The 21,955-nt window shown below is 44.4% G+C and overlaps 3 protein-coding genes across 3 annotated transcripts in view; 1 reads left to right on the top strand and 2 right to left on the bottom strand.

Moving 5' to 3' along the window:
* T265_04018 (hypothetical protein) overlaps positions 1–12,667 on the top strand; it is a gene marked incomplete at both ends in the record, with an annotated part of 28,444 nt that extends 15,777 nt beyond the window's left edge. The window contains 3 exons of the mRNA XM_009168636.1: positions 3,876–4,170; positions 8,989–9,052; positions 12,340–12,667. Of these exons, the coding sequence (XP_009166900.1) occupies positions 3,876–4,170; positions 8,989–9,052; positions 12,340–12,667 (687 nt within the window). The remainder of the gene's footprint in view (positions 1–3,875; positions 4,171–8,988; positions 9,053–12,339) is intronic.
* On the bottom strand, positions 12,270–14,559 carry T265_13392 (hypothetical protein; the record flags this gene model as incomplete). The annotated part of the gene is given in 3 exon segments (XM_009168661.1): positions 12,270–12,415; positions 12,428–12,535; positions 14,394–14,559. Coding segments are annotated over 3 exon segments (417 nt in total), but the record flags the coding sequence as incomplete, so codon positions are not given.
* Positions 14,560–15,753: 1,194 nt separating this feature from the next.
* On the bottom strand, positions 15,754–16,014 carry T265_04017 (hypothetical protein; the record flags this gene model as incomplete). Its single annotated transcript, XM_009168635.1, has 1 exon — positions 15,754–16,014. The coding sequence occupies one exon, from the start codon at positions 16,012–16,014 to the stop codon at positions 15,754–15,756; it is 261 nt and encodes an 86-aa protein (XP_009166899.1).
* Between the last annotated feature and the right edge of the window lie 5,941 nt (positions 16,015–21,955).

The following is a 21,955-nucleotide window of genomic DNA, read 5'->3' as shown; positions in this document are numbered from 1 at the left end:
TTTATTTGTCTGCGTAGACACTTCTGTGCACACTAGTAGAATTGATCAGATCTGTCTCCACAAGAAGTTTGTCAACCTCAACATATTCTTACACTGGTAGTTATCACGATATCGGCCACCAGGACGATGTTTAACTACAGTCACATACCAGAAATAGTGGAACCTCCCCAAAGGAGGACAACTAATGGAGACCGTCAGGGTGCAATCCCTCCCTAAGGAACGGCTTCCGGCAGCGGAGACGCTGTTCCTCAGCCGCACACACCACACGTGTCAGAACAGGTCCAAGAATCTTCACTGCCTCACTCCAGTATCCAGCAAGCTGACAAAATCGATGAGTGTGAGGATGTTGCAGCGGCTCGTGTGTCTGATGTCAAATAGAAGTCATCACAACAAAGACGGATGTACGCCATCAGTAGACATGTAGACCTTGGGGGTCCACTTCTTTTCACTAACCTGTGTGCACCTGCATAGTGTATTTAGTCATTCGTACGTAACAATACGTCTGGGTTTTTGTTCCTTGTGTCTTTTATCGAATATTATTGTTTATCGAGTATTCGTTCGTGATTGGCAGTAATGAACTTTGTTTACAACATGTTGGTAAACCTAGGACCCTGCTCACAGCAAACCATGAACTACTTCGTCGCACCACAGAGCCTCAGTTATTAATGATCTGGTCGTTTTATGTTGGATCATAGACACATAAATCTATCGACCGAACTTAAATCTTAGGCTTTCATGTTGATAACATGTGTTTCAGGGTTCTAGTTCTTGGTATGCTCATGCAAGCAATCTTGTTGGCTTGTCACCCCCGGTAGGTCATACGTAGCTCAAAGACCACCTCTTGCTTAGCTTTTGTCAGATGGAAATCATCCTGATGCGTTCAGCTCACAAATACCTGGTCAGTCGACTCAGTTATGTTAGACGCCGCCTTAATGGATGGGGTACCTTGGCACAATTTTGTGACAATTTCCGGTCTTTTTGTAAAGCCATTGTCCGGTATACGTAGTGGACCCACCTCCAAGGTAGTGGAGATGTTTGCCTAACCCAACTTCACTGACGTCCGTAGTATGCTTTCGCTGAAGAAATCGTAAACCATTGCTTTTCTTATTGTTACAAACATTCTGACCATTATGCAGACCACAACACGTTTTATGTGCCAATAGCCTGCTCAGGTTGTCAAAGCCGTAATCAGAATGGTTATCCCATTGCTCTTTCACTTTCTGGGCTCTCTGTCCAGACTGTAAGTCCAGGCTTGCAAACCCAGTTCAAGAGCTAATAACACTTGTTCTGTGCTTTAATGGAAACCCCCATCACCAGAATAGACTTGACCTAGGTTTCTCCTTAGACGGTCCGTGAATAGCACATAGGATGAGGACTTGTTCTCATCCGTTCACGGTCAGGTTAGACCTGGTTCCCTAATACCCTGTTGGTTTTCCACCCGCCTTTGATTTTCCGATTTCCACCTTATTTTCCCCTTATAGTTTGAAGTGAACTTGATGTTGATAGCGTGCCGCGCCCCTTCCATTACTGACAGTCTGTAGGAAAAACCGTTGGTTCTGAATACGTACAGCTAGCTCGTGTAACGTCGCCTTGTACGGAAATCTAAGCTGCCAATGCGTGAATTCTTCGTGCATCAACCTCGAATATTTGTCCTGCACCAGTCTCCGCTATTCGCACCCGAATGTGTTCTCCCTTCTACCATGGAATGAGCAATCCATATGTCACCATGTGTCATGGTGTTCACGCAGTCGATCGCTGGCGCTGTATATCCCGTTTCATAGACCCGTTATTCTGAGTAACCGGTGAACACGTAGTTACACTATTGTCGCAGGAATTCAAAACACACGGCAGTAACTGGTACCAGTCGTTAGAGGCTTATTTAATGTATGGGGCTTGTGTTGATGGCACTGTCAATTTCGGGCGAACGAGAGTGGTAGACGCGCACGCCACACTGGCAGTCAAATTCCTATTAATAGGTGCAGCTGTGCTTATCCGACAAAAATGAATCAATACAAACTGATTCAATTCGCAATCGTCCTCCCGCGAACGGACCACTGGCTCTCCAAATGATTGATCGAATGAAGTGGATCGTTCCTAAATCCGAGGGAATATCAATAAACTGCGGTGAACGCTCCGTCTATGTTTGTTGACAGTGAGTCTGAAACGGCCTTGCACAAGTATCCCACAGACTTACTACTCGAAGTCCGACAGTAGCAAGGCACTCACGTATCTACCTTTACCGTATGGGATATAAACCTGAGATCACTCATTTGACGGTAATTTTACGTGCGGGTGGGTGATTCTAGTTCATGCTCCTCGTTGCTTGATCGACCCATGAACTTGTTAGGAGGCGACTTTCGGTTGTGTGCATCAGGTAATGGACTAGACCGTACAAAGAAGGCAGCTTGCGGTTGTTCGCCTTTAGAGACCATGATCTGGAACCGGACTACTATTGGGTGTTCTCTTTAGGTTTCCATCATATTTGAGGAAGTGGAAGAGGTAAACTCACTGGTCAAATCTAAACTCTAATTTCTAGGCGAATTTCGATAGAGTCGCATTTCAAAAGTACCCAGAAATCTATCAGCGTGCTCGTCTGGTGTGCAACTAAGGCAGAACAGCATGACCACTGGTGCATAGCGTAGAATCTTCTTGGTTAACTGGTCACGGCGAATTTGATAGATATCTGAGTTTACATAGGGAAAGGAGCGTTGGTTGTTTGCAGACTAGGTCAGATATTTCCGTGGATTTTCATCCTGAGTTGCTTGGAGCGTATATGCAAGACTTCGTTCTTAGTGGTTGCAGCCCGCGGACGCAGGGGTGCGTTGGAAATAGTTGATAACTATGTGACCTCACATGGGGTACGATATTTACTAGTTCCGAGGTTGTTTGAAGTGAAATCGCTCCTATTTACTCCATTCGTTGAATGTACTCAAAACCGGATCTTACTCCGGAGCAACTGGATTAGTCCAAACGTGAGAAGCACACCTGAGTGAACCGACACCTCTCCATCCCGCATGCGCGCTTCATTTGCTCACCCACGACTCGTGCTCTTTCTTACTATTATCGACAACGGTGAGGATACACGCGTCATAGCAAACACTTGATATTGTTGCAGTGACTGTACTACTGGCGTTTTAGACGGAACTTTACAATTCGCTCGAGGAATAACCGAGCTGATTAAGAATCAATGCATTACTACCCATTGAGAATCACACTGTTTACGAGATGCCCAGTCCTAATTATGGAATAGTTTGAGGGTTGCGTCTATTTCACTCTGTGATCCAATGTTTCGTAACCGTAAGAAACAACAGGCTGTCTCGAAACTGTACCGGGTACATGAGATCCAGCGTTTGGTTACGGTTATTTGAGGGACCTTTGAGAATTTCTACATCGGAATATGTGTAAGTGGAGCTACATCGAGAAGCCAGATCGTTGGCGTTGAACGCAGTCCATAGCCGGACCAACGCGGTGAACTAAAAGTGAAGATGGTCGTCGCTTCTAGTACCTTTAGCTTATTGTTACGTTAGTACTTATTCAGAAGTAGTGTAATGGACACGGCGATTTTCGAGGGAGATTTTAGGACTATATATTTTCTGACTTGTCTGCCATGTTTATCCATCCCAAAAGTAGGTATCGACCGGAATACTCTGAATGCATATGTGCGAAATGAACGCAGGCCGAGGTGTCTATCAATTAATTGTTCTTTTCTCTGTTGCTGTTGTTTGTCACTTCCTTTTCGCAGTCTGACCGGTAGTTGTGAACGAACGATGCTCCCACGCCATCCGCTTACTTATTTTGTTATTATACGAGAGCACGCTGTATGTTTCTATTTGATGAGGAGAATCTGTTTCCTCCTCATTTCCCTCAATCGATAGATTGATCAGAATCCGGTAATCGATTTCTACATTTGGAATACTGTGCCCGGCTGCCTACTTCTCGCGGTTCGCTTTGGCGTATCCTTTTGGTTTTTGGCAATACTGCGACGGCGTTTGCTCCAAGTGGAGGTTCAACCGAACGGGGAGGAAGTGGCAGGCGCAAGCTCGTTTGGTTTGGGGATTGACCTTGTCCACTTTGCAGCCGGATTTCTGCTGTGGATGGTTGTACTGCCACTGGTTGTATTTATTGCGGAAACTAGCGTGTCACCTTTGTGGCGTAGCAAAACAATCCTGAGTAAGTATCTATGCGGTGACTTTCAATACTGTGTCTATTCATCAAATCTGCACACTGCTGGTTCTCCAATACGTCCTCCGCAGAACCTGATAGCTTGAGGATCACTTGCCAAATAAATTGAGTTGTTTTTATCCTATTCAGTCCTCAAACCAGGTGTTATGTTGTTCCAGTTTAACACTGCATGTGGCGCACACAATTATATTTCCATTTGGAACTCCCCATTTGCCTGTGATTCTGGACAAGACTTGATTACTTTCCTCAAAGCTATCGATTGCGTGACAGTGACCTATGATGTACTTTCGTATCCCTAGACAAACAGGAGGATCACTCGTTTCATCTGAATAGTGACTGAAAGTTGACATGATCGGCCGGAGGTGATTTATTTGGAGAGTTGCGCGTAGTAAAGTGATGCAGTAAAAAGCACGTGTTCCGTATTTTCTTCGAATACTGACCGATTGAATGTCGTTCGTTTACCCTCCTGAGGTGTTCTGTCGAACTTTTTTGGAGTGAACTGATCAGCACTTTTACTACCGTTACTATTGTCCTCTGTTCTGAAATCGCCTCATAATCGCTCTTCATCAAAGGCTTCCAAGACGCAACAGACCTAGAATATTTATCCAGCCTAAAAGCGGTGATGAAGTCCATCGGATTCGATAAAAATGCTCATCAACAACTTCGGCAAACCGTCGTCCCGGTCATCACAAGGGACATCTAACAGTGATCATGTGCAATAAAGCAAAGGCCTTGCTCAACGACACAACTACGTATCGCCGCTTAGAGGCAAACAACTAGAGAACGAAATCAATGAGAACTTAAAGAAGCTCCATAATCTGCACAACGAAAGAGAACGAAAGCTCGTGATTCCCTCTTCTATGGATTCCCAAAGGTACGCAAGGGAACAATACCCATCCAAACAAAAGTATCACTCCCCGGAACGGCGACCTACAATCTTTCGAAAGAACTATGGAAGAAGTTGAAACATCTCATCGGCGGGTCGCTAAACTCAACCAACAATGCGGGACAATTTTTGGAGAGACTGAAGAACGTAAACATCGATCAGGATGAAACGATGGTCTCATTTGATGTGAGCTCGTTATCCACGTCTGTAGATGTCCATGCTGCAAAGAAGATTGTGGCCGAATTGTTGGATGATGGTGGTATGCCAACGGGATCGCTGGAGAAAGAGATTTTTTGCCAGTTACTCGACTTTTGCTTGATCACATTTCAAATTCAATGGAGAATATTACGAACAACTCCAAGGAACACCCATGGGGTCGCCAATTTCAGGATTTAATGCAGAAATTACGATGCAAAAGCTGGGGCTATTATATTGTCCGACCTAAATCCCAAAATATGGGTCCGCTGCGTGGATGACACTCTTCTGATAATAAAAAAGAACGAATTGCAGCAAGTAAGCCATTTACTAAACGTTTTCCACGATACCGAATTTACAGTTGAAGGAGAGAACAACGGAAAAATGGCATTTCTGGACGTCCTCATCATCAGATTGCCGAACAGACAGCTACAATCGTAGGTTTAGAGAAAGGCGACGCGTACGGGCTGAATTTTGAGCTACCACAGCAACCACCCAAATTGCCACAAACAAACTTGGATTCTAACACTTCAAGCTGACCGAGAATTGTTGCAGAACAGCAGCATCAACGATCAAAGAAGAAAAATGCCTGTACAAATTGTTCCGGAGAAATGGATACCCAGGTAATTTCATCTGGAGATCACTCAGGAAGCCAAATACTGCTTATGCAACAGCTGGAAGCAAATGAGTCACATTCCAATACCTCACGAACACAGCCAAGATGACGGCGAGGCTCTCACGACAGCACAACTATGAGTTTGGTTCACAAACCTGCGAACACCTTTCGGAGGACTACTGAAAACAAAAGGAAAATGAGATTCACTGTCGAAGAACAATGTCATATGCAGGATCCAATGCAATGACTGCAACAAGTGATATATAGGACAAACAGGAAGAAACTTCTGCACCAGAATATACGAACTCCAGCTCGCTACAAAAATACATGATCAGTTTTCTCTCATCTCGATGCACAAAAGACACGATATCGACCGGTGCGGCGTTTGCATATGAGCTCAAGCAAGAACGAAGAAATAACGTGAATTTATGGAAGCGTGGTACTCCACCGAATAAGCTGTCAGCAAACATCAAAACCGACCATATTTATCACTAAAAACAACGATGCCAGAACTACAATGTCCTGAACTGCACAAGCAACCGACGAGGAACTCGTAAAAGAATCAAGGTGGCCCGATTCAAACTGACACGAGTTTGATTGGAGGAATTGGCCAGTTACTAAAACAAAGTACCAAATTAACTGGTGGGCGCAAGGACACCAGTCGATAAACTGAGAAGGTAGGGTGATGCAACTAACCAATCAATCTCGGGAAGATTAGGCTACAACACAAAGCAAATCGAGAAAGGAACCAATCAAAACAAGGGAAGGAACTACAAAAAAGAGATAACAAATCAAACAAAGAGAACGCAACGAAGATCACAAATGAACCAATAGATCCGCGCACAACGCTGGTACTCAACCAGCTAATCATGTTAACAGATTACAGATAACCTTCAAATGCGATGTAAACGCACGCAGGCAAACAGGAGGTGCCCACCCATCTGCACACTGATTTTTCCTTTTCGTATGGTGACGAAACGTTTGTGAGTCAATTGCCAGGCTCGGCGAACATATCAACAGCCGATAAAATCGCTTCAGAACATATATTAGCCGTTTTCCGAAAATTAGAGAGCACGACTCAAGGGGAGTTTTGTCAACATTCTATAGCCAGTCGGAGAAATCGTACAGAAGAAAACTTTGACAGTGAGTGTGAGTTTTCAGTGTGACGTTTGTCAACTCACGGTGGAGCTGACAAGTAAATTAAATGGTTCACCTGAAAATTTTACCGTTAGCAAACACCCTTCCGGGAGATATTTCACTCTAGGATACTTTGAGACTGTCACCAAATATCGGGATGATGAAACTGCGATAAGTTGTGCTTCTGGCCGGGAAAAGATCAGACTTGATGTGTAGTCGGTACGGTCTGTTGTGCATAATCAAATTTCGTCGTTCGATGTTTGACAAGGTGCATTCTGGTCACATGATCAAGTTAAATCGTTCAATGTTTGTATTAGGCAACTGTGCCAGCGACTTCCGTATGCTGTCGTGTTCATGAAAAGTGAAACAATGAGCTCCGAAATAATGAGTTTTGCTTACAAATGTCGGGGATATAAACGCGAATCGCAGCGAATTCAGCGATAGTCAATAATCTTCGTTTCATATCCATGTATTTGTGTCCTGTTATTCGATACATAGTCCATAATGCTGATTTCGGTTTGATTCTGTGATTTGAGGCAGCCGAATGTTTAAAAAAGTTGTCTCCGACTTTCTTCCCCGTCAGCCATCGCATCTGTAAATCTGAGCCTCCACACTTTGTTTTGTCTTCTAGTTGGACACGAACACAGGGACTGGTAACCGCACATACATGTGTTCACGAGAAGTGGCTTTTATTTGAGGCGTTGCGTCTTAATCGGTCGCTAGGTAGCTCGGCGGTTATGCCGCCTGTCTACTTGCCAGAAGCTCCACTGTCCGAAACCATTCCTACCTTTCCGTATGCTCCTGTCTAGGTTTGGATGACCTGGCCGTATCGTAGCCCTCGTGTTTCTTTTGAGTTGCAACTGTGCACTGATGAAGGAACGATGCGTCACACTTTGTTCTACTGCAGTGAATGTTTTATGCAGGATAGCAGACCGAATAATTTACTAAAAGTATTCCTGGAATTTTACTCCATAATGCGACATATCTCACACGTCTGGCCTTTATTGCGGTGGTCTTCTTAAGGGCTGAGAATAAACGAGGAACCTTAGGTCCGGTGATGAAAGTGTGTGCGATTAAAAATTAACGGATTAGATTAAATCTTGCATCCATAAAAGTGAATTGTATTTGAAGAGTTCAGCTGAGATTGCTGGACATTTATGCAGGCTAGGGATATCAGAGATGGATAACTTGTCAAAAAGTCTTGATATTGTTTACTTGTGTCGCGTGGAAACAAGACATAACGTCACTGGCCTTTCTTCAAAGGGGTCCTTCTGGGGACTATTGAGCATCCAATTGTACCATATGTTACTTTTCTCTCCCTAGAGTATAAATACACTTTTGACGCTCTCGACACTGATGTTTGAGATCTGTCCAATGAGATAGCTCTTAATAGGTCTGAAGCGATGCAAAACCGTGCCTGTCACCCAGCTTATATCGTACCTGCGTGACCAGTTGAACACCAATGTTTATGCGTTCAAGAAGTAGGTGTAACCAGTTCTACACGATATGGATACCGGTTCCCTATAATGACCGTTTCTGTATGATAGTGTTTGCCATGCCGTTACTTTACTTTACATGTTTGCGCCTACCACGGGGTTTCAAACCTGTAAGCTGGCTAGGTCCATACACATGTTATTTCATCTCGTCCTCCGTCTGGATCTCCAAATTCAGTGGTGCACTTAAAGTGAATCTGAATGTGTTGGTACACTGTGGTTTATTTGTGTTCTCAAGGTGAGGTGCGAAACGCGGTCTAGAATGCCATCCCTATGAACTGCGTTGTATACATACTGCACCATATTTTGTACTTCCTACTGTGTTTCTCCAGGTCTGCCTTCAGTTGCGTGGTTGTACTCTCACAGTATCTTTATGGCCGACGATAATCCAAATGAAACTGCGGGCCTCGTGTTTTTTTCGAAAATGTGCTGTTTTCCCCCTAAAGGTTATTCATGTCCCTCTCTCATGTCTGTTTCAGGCGTTTGTCTATCTGCCAACTATGTGGCTGCGTGCGTGTACGCTTACTTGCTGATCACTTGTAGGTGAGTTGTGCGAGATGCATAAGTTTTAGTTGACCAAGCTATCGGTACCTATATACTGCGCTTGCAGTATATGGCAATGATTTTTCCTTCAAACCATTTCCTCATGTCGCATAAGCTGACTTATATAATTTATTACATGTCTCAAGTGTAATCGTTACAACAGTCAGTCAGTGGTACACTAGCAAAGCAGTTGAACATGTGACCGTAATTTGTTGCCTGACACAGAAGAGCCGCACGCCTGTGATCAATACTGCCGTCACGGATGTGCCAAGAAGTTATTAGTGCACTTGCGAACCCATTAAATCGATCCTCAGCCTTGTGACACGTATTTGTCCATCGATTGTTGCTCCGAATTTCTGTATGACTGACTTGCTTCTCAATTTCTTCATTGGGTCTTTCACATGTGTTGTTTTTTAGGTGGCGGTAAAAAGTGCAAGTTGGTGTCTAATGAGCATTAAGTCGTCAGCATTTCGACGTGATTTGGAAAAAATACGAAAAACCAACTATATTAGGGAAGCGATCGTAGTACCCTGGGAGGAAGGCGTAGGAATAATGTGTGGCAGACGACACCCAACGTATGTCTGCTGGTTCACTCGAGAGTATCTTCATTTTCCGTGGTACATTAACGGTTGATTCTGTATGATTTGGTATCTGTAAATTTTACTCCAAAGCTTTTCCAACCTGGATCTTTTTCTGGAGCCACTTTTGTATCCTGCTGCCGTATCGTAGCGTGTCATCCGCAAACTTTAAAACGACAGTGATTCAGAGTCGGAAACGGGGCTACATCTGGTAGATCATAGCTCGGCGCACATAACACCGACTAACTCTACCCCAAACATTTGTTCTACTGATGACGTGTTTTCCACTCACCAACAGGCGCCTCTTTGCGAAATACAGCACCATAAACACGGTGCAGCAAACTAACGCCTGCTAGACCATCGGTCCTAGAATCTGACGGGTCAAGTCACAATGTCCCGAAAGTCGAGAGTTCCGAGGCAGCGTGCGCTGGAGAGTTATTAAGTTTTGCAGTCTCGTCAAAGCATACTTCCTATACAGTGGAGATCAACTATGGCAAACGAAAGGCTAACTTCTTATCTGTACCAGTAGTGACGGATGGTCCACCGGAACCACGCTGTGAGTAAGAACAGTATTCACTTATTTACGCTTCTCCGGACTTTGCCACTGGACCGATAAACAAAGCCTTAAACCGCACAGAAGAGGCTGGGAGGGTTTGGTGTGCTACTATCCACACATTCGCCGTCTTCCGAATGAAAACACTTGGTGGTACGATGGTTGGTCTGTACCACAGGATTCATTGACCACCTCTGGCACAAACCATGATTGTTGTTTATTCGGCTTGACAGTGAAAATGCAGCACTAGCTGTAATCGTATGATTTGTACCAAACCACGAGACGTGCCAGTAGGGCTGATTCAGAAGTGTTCGGTTTTCTTTGTTCCAATCAACAGCGCGCATCAGAACATGCGCTAGATCGTTTAGGTAAGTGCGGAGTTTTGAGTTTAATGACTCATTTGTATCGAAAAAGTATGCAGCACGCTACTTTACGGAAATATTCTGGCCCTTTCAAGGTGTGCGCTAGGTGGATCAGCTCAGAGAGAAAAGAACGCCATTATGGGAGACTGCGCAAGTGAGTGAAATCAGTAAGACAGTGCTTAACAACGCTGAAATGTGGGAAACAGAAAAGTTGCGAGAAACTGATGGAGTGACGGGAGTTCTCGATTACGACTGGCTAGCCAAAACGTCCATACTGAATGATTATTTTGCGTTTTCTAATAGGGCCGAAAATCTTGAAGCTGATTAGCCCTCCATCTGAACTACAATGAGTAGAAGTTTGAGTAAACCGATTGATAAAATATCATCACAGTAGTCGTGCTAACTGCACTCCTGGGATGTAATCGGATAGGCCTACCGTATGCACAACATAATCTGACAGGCAAACCTCATGAATACCACTTCTCGAATGATCCAAATATGGAGAAAATGTGATTATGTAAACAGCTCGGGCTGGTTTCACTCAGTATAAAATACTGTCTGCGTAATCACTAACACACCAAACTGCATATTAGAGGCGGATCTTCATTCCAACTGATGGGCTGTGATGATTAAACATAAGCTTTTCTCATCGCAAAGCATCCAAATGTAGTAATGTCGCTGGTGATGCTCATGTGGTGTAGGAATTTGAAGTGCATAGCGCTCAAAGAAAATGCCTCAGGGCGTGGATATATAACGAGAATGTGAAGTTTGGCATTTTGATCTTAGTTCTTTCGAGGGAACTTCATTACAGACAGGCTCGGCTATAAAGTAGATCATTCGAAACCCGAAAAAATAACAAGCTACCTTGAAAAAGAAACTGTTTTAATCAGAAAGCATCAGTTAGTCGCTTCCCACAGAGACCCCATTTAGTGGTCCCTATGCAGAAAGACTGTCGTATGTGATTATTTTTACGAAAACCAGAGAGATCTAAATTGGTATCGTGATTGTCCTCATATTTTCTCAAGAAACAATAGTCTCCGTAATGGTGTTTTTTTTCTTCTAGCGCACCTTTAAGAACTTTTATTAGGGTGCCATAATTCCTCTTTTACCTCAGCCTCAGTAGTACTCGTCACCTTTGATTTCGGGCGATTGGCAATCTATTGACATGAACGTCGAAAGCCCACGACTAGTTTCGCCCTTCCTGCAGCTCGTCAGACAGGCAGTCCCCGAGTTTCCGTCAACCTTATGTTCTACATGAGACCGAATTGCACGAAATCAGCGAAGTACACTCATTTGGAAACAAATTTGGTTTTTCGAGAGGCTCACCTGGAACCCAGCTGGATCTCTTGTTTATGCTGCTTAAAAACATCATAAACGAGAGTTCCAGGTGAGTCTCTCGGAAAACCAAATTTCTCCGCAAATGAGTGCATTTCGCTAGTAGTACGTGTTTATCAGTTGTAACAACTGATCCTTGAATGTAATACAATTATGCAATTCATCACCCTCATTTTTTTCGTATAATTTATCCGCCTGGGTCACGTTTTTGCTCTCTTTCGAAAACAGCACGCGGTTTCACGACGAAGTATAGTCTCACGGTGACCGCCCGTTCTCTTCCAATCACCGGATCATGCTTTTTCTGCTCCATCCAGCTATGGTCCACTGCTCCATGTCTTTCTGACTTTCATGGGACTACCTTATTTTGTGTGATTTCCTCATTTGCTTCTAATGTATCGCATATTTTGACGTGTGCGATTGGTATTTTTTCGTCCGAACTTTGGGGTTTACTACCGAAAGAAAAAATCGTTCAGTTGTAGCACCCTTTCGGCGCCAAACTGCCATGCCACGCTTAGGAGACACGAGGGCTGGGATACTGTCAGGTTACCCAAGCCTAGACAGGGGGAGGCGAGAGGCGGAGGTCGGATTCGAACCACGGACCTTTCGGTCAGTAAATTCGTGCTCTAACCACTTCGGCCATCTCGCACCCAGTTTACTACCGAGGGAGAATATTGTTTGGCCAGAACGGAAGTTGCAGTCGCGCTGCTACGGCATTGGTCTTGGGCCCATCCTTTCGCCGTTTGATCCACGAATCCTCTTACCCGGTTCACTGTTGACCGTTTGTTGAATCCTTACTGCCACGTCTCTCAAGACCGTTTGGCTGGTATCTCATCACTTCATCGTTGCAAACACGTCTTGGTATCACACCAAGATGTCTAGTGCGATGGATAGCCTGTAGTTGGTCAGAATTTCTCGCACTCACTTGATCGGCATGTAGGCTTAATATTCGTCTGATTCCTCAGCATGTTTCCGAGGCCTGTTTCATGTTCCTGTTTGTCCTGTTTTTCGTACAGTTTTGTTCACATTTTGAACATAAGTCCTATCCCAAAGGCAGCATGCCAAGGAACGACACTCTAGGGAAGTCGTGCAACATGTTTTTGCCCGATCCTGGTGTTCTTCGTGCTTAGTAAGACCACTTTTATCTTGAGTTTAGAAACAATGAGCTTCATTTGACACTTATTTGAGCAAGTTTTATGCATCTTGTGGCGATTGTTTCAATCTGACAGTTTGACCGCGATATCAAACGCTGTAGCAGCCGAAACTGGCCTATTCAGCCTAGTAATGTCAGCAATCATTTGCTGAATGAGCATTTCATGGATTGGTCTGTGCTGTGCAGAATTGTTAGCTATGGTGAACTAAGTATCAGCGGGAAAGTGGGCTCTAGAATTGAAATGCACCACCTAGTCGCAACACGAAGCCCCACATAATACCTGATGTTAATTCGGTTCATTAATAATTCGGTTCATTACGGTACCATAGATTTGTCGAAAGAAACTGGTGGCATCTAAAGGGGATGTTACCGGGCCAGAATTCAACCTCAGTTGAATTTTTTCTTCAAGTTTCGGACGGTATATTCTTTCTGACTTGATTTTGGATTTCCCTTTGGGATGAACAAGCGGAATCTTGGGATGCAATGAAATTCATGGATTCATTGAAAGGTTCACTGTTGAGTGACTAGTAGGGGATGAGATGTTGCCTGAAAAGCCAGTTATTGGAGAGCCGTACTGGCTCCCGCTCTTAGCCTCCTCGCCTCAGTTGTGCTTCAAAGTAAAGTTCATTATGCATATTTGCGGGTAGTGGAAAGCAGGCAACGGACATTTCCAGAGCTTGAGTCGGTGAGAGACTTTTGCAGTAAAGCGAGTTATTTGCCTCGTCGCATGAATTATTTGGCTAAAGATGAATTGGGGAGAACGTGGTGTGTTTCACGAGCCAGTGACAATGCCTTTCTTAACTTTTTCTCGGAGTAACTGGAAGGCTGATTATAGTTCATTGCTCATGTTCTTATCACTTGTCCACGCTTGCTTCAGTTGGCGAGATGACGTTTTTGGCGTCTAAATGTCGTCCTCCTCAATCCAGGCCTGCAATAATGAACGCAGATTTCCGGTCGGTACTCGGTTTCTGGAATTGTCTAAAGCAGTCGGTTACCGTTCATGTCTAGTAGCAAATAAAGGCAATCACATGAAAAACCGACAGAACATCCTAGAAAGACATTTCAGTTAAATGCGAACTATTGCGAATGATTCCACACGGAGATGGGGAAACAAAGGGTTTTGTGAGAATCGTGACAACTCGTGTCGGTACAGTAGATGTGTGGGAGCCGTGTTTGAGAAAAAGTTAAGCAACTACACTGCGATGACTCAAATGGCATGCCAAATCAAACAAGTGTCTCGTGTATCGCAAACGATGAACTTAGTGGCGTCTCTCGTTAACACCAATTTAATTTACCATGAAGGACGGGATTATTTACAAAACCACTGGTAAGCCGCTTACGGAAAATCCCGAGATTTAATCACAATAACAATCGTTCAGCTGTAACATCGTTTCGGTGTCTAGCTGCCATGCCACCTGAAGGAAGCACGAGGGCCGGGATACTGCCAGGATGCCCAAGCCTAGACACCGTCCAAAACTTTGTGGGTATGAACGTACCAATACGTACGGATGGGTTTGCAAAACTGGTTCCTTACGTCCTATGCAACAGCGTTGTGGCGCGTTACAAATAGCTCGAGTTCGACAAGCAGGTGCCCGTCAGTCTAGCGTGGTTGAACCTCATTATACCGGAGCCTGCTGAGATTATCCACTCCTTGGTAGTCCACGTGCATCTTCTTGTATGCTCTCGTTGCTGCAGTCAAGCAGCTGTATTTCAAATTATTTCCACTGATCACTTGTGATGCTCATTATCCGGTGAATGACAACTGAGTCGGAAGCCACGGTGACTCAAAGGCTGCCAGTGGTCCGGTACAAAAGTTCAGTGTATTTTCCGGCGACCTTGTGGTGTAATTTGTTTCGATGGGTGATTTCCCAGGTTCGGGTCAAGTAGTGTGTAGCGAAAAAATTAAATCACGGTAAGCTCAAAATGTAATGCAGATCTTTCTGTAGCCAAGTGAAGACATGCTGTTCCTCATGTACATAGACAATTCCATGGTCTAAGATGCCCGTTTATGTGATGACAAAACTGTTAATGGAGCAACGTGATCATTCTCGTTGTCAAAGCTACTAAAGTCTACTGTCTTACTATGTACATCATCAGCATGCCATCAGTGTTCAACACCGATGCTACGCTGCCATACGCTCTGTGGCAGAGTATCTTCATAAATTGTAATGCTGACGTTCAGCGGACTGAGAGTTTCCTGACTTCTTCATATGAGAGCATAAGGCCGTGACCAACCCTCTCAGAACAATGCATCTTAGTGTAGCTACCAAACGTAAGTTACCAGCAACTGCGAGGACCGTTTCTCGAATGATAAATCAATAGGCATGTCTCCGCCGCAGGTTCATGCAAATTCGGAGGGACTGTGATGTCTTGTTTTTTTGTCACGCCCCACATTACTAAAACAAAACAGCGGCTAGACAATAGCGACATAAATATGAAATATCACTCACGTTATGCTGTTTTTCTTTGGCTTGTTATGTCAGTTCGTACGAGAGCTTGGCAATATTGAAGCCGATCGTCCTCATACACCTCCACATAGTGGCCCTCATGGTGCGTTCGCTGATTCCAAACTCAAAGAAAACCATCTGTGAGGTTTGTTACTGGAAATTTTGCTAAGGTGAAATAATTCATTTGATTTGTTATTGAACATAGGGGTGCAAGGAAGTACCTAAGCTTTCCTTGTAGAAAGGGTCAACGGATTTCTGGATCAGGTATGCCACATCTCATCTAAAAAGAACAGAATGGAAAATTCGAGCGAGGTGAGATCGGATTTTTGCAAGGCGGCAAGCTGGAATATTACGCCACAGAGGCCGGGTTGAGCGCAGGCTCCACTGAATCGCTCCTGGAGCAGGAATTGGTCGGTTCTTGCCTTTGGCTGTGTCTAGAGTACTTGTAGAGCCCGCTGCTTCCTTGCCGGATGACTGTCCAGAGTCGTTCCGTTCTTGACCGAGGAATTTGCAAATTTTCACCCCACACTGGTCCATCGGTGGAAACACCAGCGTCTATCTGTTTCACGAGAGATGTTACCCGAGGAGGCCTGACTCTTCCTGAAAACTGCAGCTTGGAACGACGATATGCTATTTTTTGGAACAAGTTCACGCCTAACCCGAGTATCACTCTAGCCAATGTGATACATCTTGTTTCTCCATACGGCAACAACAGTAGAAGCCGAGACAAATTGTCTCACATTCCAATGAATTTAGCTCCGAGAATTCCAAATGAAGATCTTGTCTCTGTGGGCAAGTTTGGCTACTACCACTGCGAAGAACATGAATTATCCATCGTTGGTTAGAAATGGGCGGAGTAGTGGCAGTTGTTAGCCCGAGCGATACCCAGTGGATGCCTTAGTACATCATGCCCGGGCACGTTTTGCCAGGTCAGTATCACCGCGATGTTTTTAGACCCTCCAACATGGCAAGACAGTTCAGGAGGCTCGATGGAAGTGGAGTAAGAAGCTTGCAACCAGTTTTGTAATAGTAGTGGAGGTATCTGGTCAAGTTTACTTATAAGACATTCGAGGGTATAGGACCCAGAAGAAATCGGTGACGGTAGAAGTAGTCGTCCAGTGAATGACAGTGATAACGAGTACGAGTACATCGAATTATGGGGCAATGCTCTATACTCTTCCCGGGTGGAATCTACCTACTAGCATTGCAGTCAGCCACTACAGTCCCTGCACTGGAGAGGCCGTAGACAGACCATGTCTTAATACGAGAAACGAGTCTCCACTATATCTCTAAGAGCCCGCTTTAAAGTCTGAAAAAATTGGTGTGGGGGCGCATTCTTGATTCCGCTTCTCCATCGTCTTCACGAGGAGAGAATGCAGTTGATTCTGAGAAACAGTTGTCGTCAATAGTGCTAGTGGGCCGTCCGGTGGTGCTTGAAAGGCAGGTCTCCATCGAGTTGGAGCCGGGTCTCGATCCGTGAATCGGTTGACTGGAACAAAAGTTCCATGTTCCGTTTTTGGTTTACATGGGATTCTTGTCCTTAGTTTGTTGGTGTCCTCGATTCTGTTTGTGTAAATTGGGCGGACGTAACTCTCAGAAGCTAGTGAAAAGGTTTGCCTATTCGTTATTACACCATGTTTTCTCGTGCCGTCGTTTAATGGGTTTTGATTTGAGGACCCCACTTTTCTGTTCTTACTTGCGCTTGATTCTCTTTGTATCTCCCCACCCTTGCTGAGGTTGGTCCAGTTACTCGATACGAGACAGGGCCGGCTGTCCATAAGTGGACCACACACCTGATGCGTATTTCGGAGTAAGCACGAGATTGTGGGTTTGTTTTTTATGGCCACATCTTTCACCAGGTTCCATTTTTAACAGTTTATTTGTTGCATCTAGAACAACCAAAACCATCTTCTGGATGTCTTTTTAACGATTGTTTCACGATTCTGCTCCTCCACTTTCTTATCCTTCGACTTTCTTGGATCTCACTTCCTCACACTGTAGAACCGAGACCGTACCACTCTTGAGGGTATCTATATTTTAATTGGTTTTTGTGGAGTCCACTGTGAAGCCATGAGAGCAGTCGTCCAGCTGATCACTAAGCCGCAGCAGGACCAGCTTTTTGATTGGTTTTATCCCCTATTTTATAGCCACCTTCTTATTTAGGTGGTCCTAATGCGTTCAGCCGAATGCGGTAGGTTGCACTCGTCTTGCTTTTGTGTCCTTGGGTCGGCTTTTGATCTTGTCATACATTTTCTATTAGGTCGAACTAAATAGTTGGTCCTTGTTGATTTTCATGGCTTAATCCGTCATACGTTTAGTTTTCTGACCATGTATATGGCTGCTTCTAAGCCTTAAGAAACTAACTTCTGCATATTACCAGCGAGGTAAGTGCGGCACATGTGAGGACGTCAACACTCAGATCATTTTGGAACGTCACTGCTGCTGATGACCTCAACCATAATTCCGAATAATCAAGCGCTTATTCTTGTCCGACCATTTTATGCAGGTGTGGTAGGGATCTCAATTTACCCTTGACGTTATCGCTTGCTTCTTGTGGATTGCGTTCCAGATCAACTTGAACATCTGGATTGGGAATGAGACAGCGCACATTTTGCTTCATGTGCTGTCCCCAAGAAATGTTAGGGCCAACTACAGACTAGAAAACGGCCCATTCGATGAAGTACTTATCCCTGGCTTTCTTGTGTTGGGTCACCCAACGTTTGGGATATGGGGCAGTTTACGTCCCCCGAAGGGCCGCTTCCTGGTTGCCCACTTTTAGTTTTGAAAAACTACCGTAATTTAAGCTGATCATTCTGGCGCATTGAGGATGAAGTATGGAGGTAAGAACTGTACGAGGATTCCTGGATGTTCTTTTGTATTTATATGTGAACCACTGATACCAAAACTTGGGTAAATCATTATTTCACCAAAAGGGAACTCAGCATGAAATGCGCTCGTTTCATTTATGCACAATCTTTCACAGGAAGTACGTCGAAGGTGGCTCCAAATACACGTGATTGGTGGTCAGTAAGAGGAATGTGTACCCTTTTTGTCTTTCTATTAGAAAGCTGTAGGTTATTACAAGTTGATAAGAGGCCGGAAAGTGAGAAAGTAGACTACTGGTTAGGGAACATGGTTCTCCCTTAGCATTCGTCCAGCTGATTGCTTCTTAGAGTACAGCTCTTTACAATCTTCTTATAGCTTCACAAATTGAAACATCAACGAATAGTTAAATGCACATCACTGATAGTGGCCTGCTTGGCGGCCCTGGGTCGACACTTTCTCGATATGAGTTATGTACTTGGATGCTGCATATGATAATAGAGGAACCAAGTACACGAGAATGATTCCGATGTGGTTCACGATGTTTCCATTCGAGCCTCTTCGCGAATACTGTACAGGTTGTGTAACCATGACAAGCAGGTTTTACATGTGCCCCATTCTTTACGGTTTGTCGGTATCCGTTTTTCAGGCATTTTGTCCGTTGTTTGATATGAGATTCTGAGCAGTGTGATTTCGGGGAGCTTCGAAACTGGTGCGCGACAGGATTTATTACACAGTGGGTTCATGTCGTTATGGGGTGGATATGGGGGTTATGCACGAAAATATTTCAAAACATTTGCTAGTTGTCGTGAAGCTTTGACCAGTATGTAATAAAAATTGAAAGCACAGGGCAAGCGTCAAAACCAAACTCATACATAGAGTGGAACCGGTTATTGAAAGGAATCTGAGCTCGAATGCCGCAACTACTTATTTTTCCATTAGAGACTGAGCCACAGATCGCCATCCGGTTGTCCATTATACGGCTAACAGTGAAGAAAACATTACACAGCAAAAACTAATGGTGGTAACAATAGGTTTTTCGCATGCACTCATGCTCAACTGAGGCAGGCAATGATACAAAGGGTCGGAAGACAAAACCAGGATGTCGTGATGGTTGTGTGATAATAAGCTGTTTCTCCACAAAAACAGATCATCAAAGAGAGTTCCGGAAAATCGTGACAGCGCCGGAAAAACGCGACAGCCTCAGTGAAACCGTAAACTATTTGGACATTGCTGACAGTGACACTTAGTGGTTGAGTTAATAGCCGGGATCAGGAAAATATCTAGTGAGGGTGATGGAGCGGATATATTTCTAGTAGGGGAAATGGCAACTTCCTGCCAAGAATTATAGTGTATAATGAAACTAAATAGTCTCAATGTTTCGCAGTTGCAGGAAATGCAGATGTGAGTACAGCGTTGGTGATGCGTGAAGAAGATTAAACACCCGTGGAGTTTATAGGTTAGGCAAGCTGAATATGCAACAGAACACTGAAACACAAATTCCAGGAAGGTATTTGGCCGACCAGGGCAAGTCCGCTCCAGTGGCGGTTTCGTCCAAAAACTAGTTTCTGTGTAATTTAGGCAAAAAGCTAGAGAGCATCATCGAGCTGGGTATGACCAACTTGAAAGCCATTGTATATTGGGCGAACCCTTATCTATCTGGAGCGTGTAAGCGTTATGTAAATCATGTGCGCCGGCGAAATAACCACAAGCAAAGTTTGCCGTATCTCTTGACAAAACACTACGTGAATTTATCGGCTCACGGTTTAGCCGATTAAGAACACGGTGTGTGATGAACATGACTGATACTCTATTCATTGCTGTATTCATTATTCTCTTGTTTTAATATTCCATATGCTGTACATATACGCCAATTCGAATACATACGTGCTGCGCTGAATTCTGAATTTCTAGTTAGCCTGGTTATTCCGATGTACGTGCGAAACTTAATTCTCACACCGTGAGTACAGTTCGACCAACAAAATCATCTCACCTTGTTCGTTTGGACGAGGTGGCATGGCGGCTTCAAGCGTCGTGATTTAGTGCGCTTTAAAAAGTGGAAGATACCGACGCATTCGTTCAGCAAACCTCGTGTGGAACGCAGCCAAACAATCCCGGATTTCAGTTTGAGCTCAACAGTAATGCGTACGTCTTTTTTACTCTTGCGTCACCCAAACCATGTGCGTGTGTTCGACGCCCTTGAATTGCTCTTTCAAACAAAAAGAAATGTCCTCCAGAAAGTTGATTCATACGTTGCCAGAACACACCGTCTCAAAATCTGAGTTGGCAACTAACTTATTGGTATATGCAAACAGCGAGACGCATGAAAAGAAGCAAATCTTGGATGCCCAAATCATGACGGAATCCCCGTGATATTAAGGTAATCAACGAGAAATCAGCGCGCATTTTAGGCCAGTGAGCCACATGCGGAAATGTGCCCATTGTTGGCAGAGAATATCTTTACCAAAACTGTGCACATGTTGTGTGATAACAGTGTGCTTCCGAACGGCTTTATTTGCCTAAAACTGAAGCGATCAAACGTTGCAGCCAAACGCCACTGGTCTCCGTACGCACGCTTGACCATCATCTTCTGAAGGTAGCCCTAGGCGTCCATTACCAGACACTGCGGATCTTCTTCATTTCCAAAGTCCCGTTTGCAGCTTCAGTAATTCAGTTCTTCTAGATCCTTGTGCCGCTTGCTGACAGCCCCCTTGTTAAAGCTTGTTGGCTACATAAGCCATCTGAGAACGCATAGTGGTCGTGAAAACATCGAGGTTACCAGCTACGTGATTTCCGATTCATGCTAACTCGACTGTTATAGTGAACAGTTTGCGAGAAAACTCCACCCTGTAGAACTGACGGGAGGATTGTCCAGTGTCGCGATGAAGATAAAACGTCATTTTGTCACCCAAGACCTTTCTATGCTATCGTTTCTACAGGTCGCCACCCGATATGTAAGTCAACCGGTCTTCCGCCACATGTTGTGCTTTAGAATCATTAGGCTATTGGGCGACCTGCAGAAACCACACTGTATGTGGTTCCGTAAAAATCCCTGTGTGACAGGCGCTCACGCATTGACTACAACGCATAAAGTAGTCAGGTGGCTTACTAAAACGACACATCTAGTACATCACCGACAATCTGAGAGATGCTCGTGGCTTCAACAGGCTAGGACTGTTTCGTCCCATCCACCAGATCTCAACCGTCGAAGTCATTTTCCCAAGGTTGCAGTTACGACAATATTTATTATTTATTGTTACTATTTATTTAGTTTATCGTATGCCCAAGCAGTGCGGCTCACACCTCCCGCTATTCTTGTAGGATGTTTGTCTCTGCTTTCATGAAATCCCTGCCGCCGGGCTTTCATTGAAACAACATGTATGCCATATGTTAACCCATCAGTAATGGCACGGTGTTAGGAATTTAAACCAGGCAAGGGCTCTCGAAGCATCCAATTTTGCCAGCAGAAACGGAAGCGCTACCGGCAAATAAATAGGTGATCGTTTTGTGCTTGCTGTGGTGCTCATTCGGAGGGTAGCATAGACTACGGTTTGGCCAAGTACTACCAACGTTTTGTCACTGGCTGTGCTACTGTCAAGCAAACGTTTACGGAACTTTTGTGAGACGAAAGTAAAACATTTTCATTTGGCAGAGC

This window comes from Opisthorchis viverrini (assembly GCF_000715545.1).
Source record: "Opisthorchis viverrini unplaced genomic scaffold opera_v5_62, whole genome shotgun sequence".
In the NCBI taxonomy this organism is placed as follows: domain Eukaryota; kingdom Metazoa; phylum Platyhelminthes; class Trematoda; order Opisthorchiida; family Opisthorchiidae; genus Opisthorchis; species Opisthorchis viverrini.
Note: the sequence above shows the minus strand (reverse complement) of the source record. Positions and strands in the feature narration are given on the sequence as shown.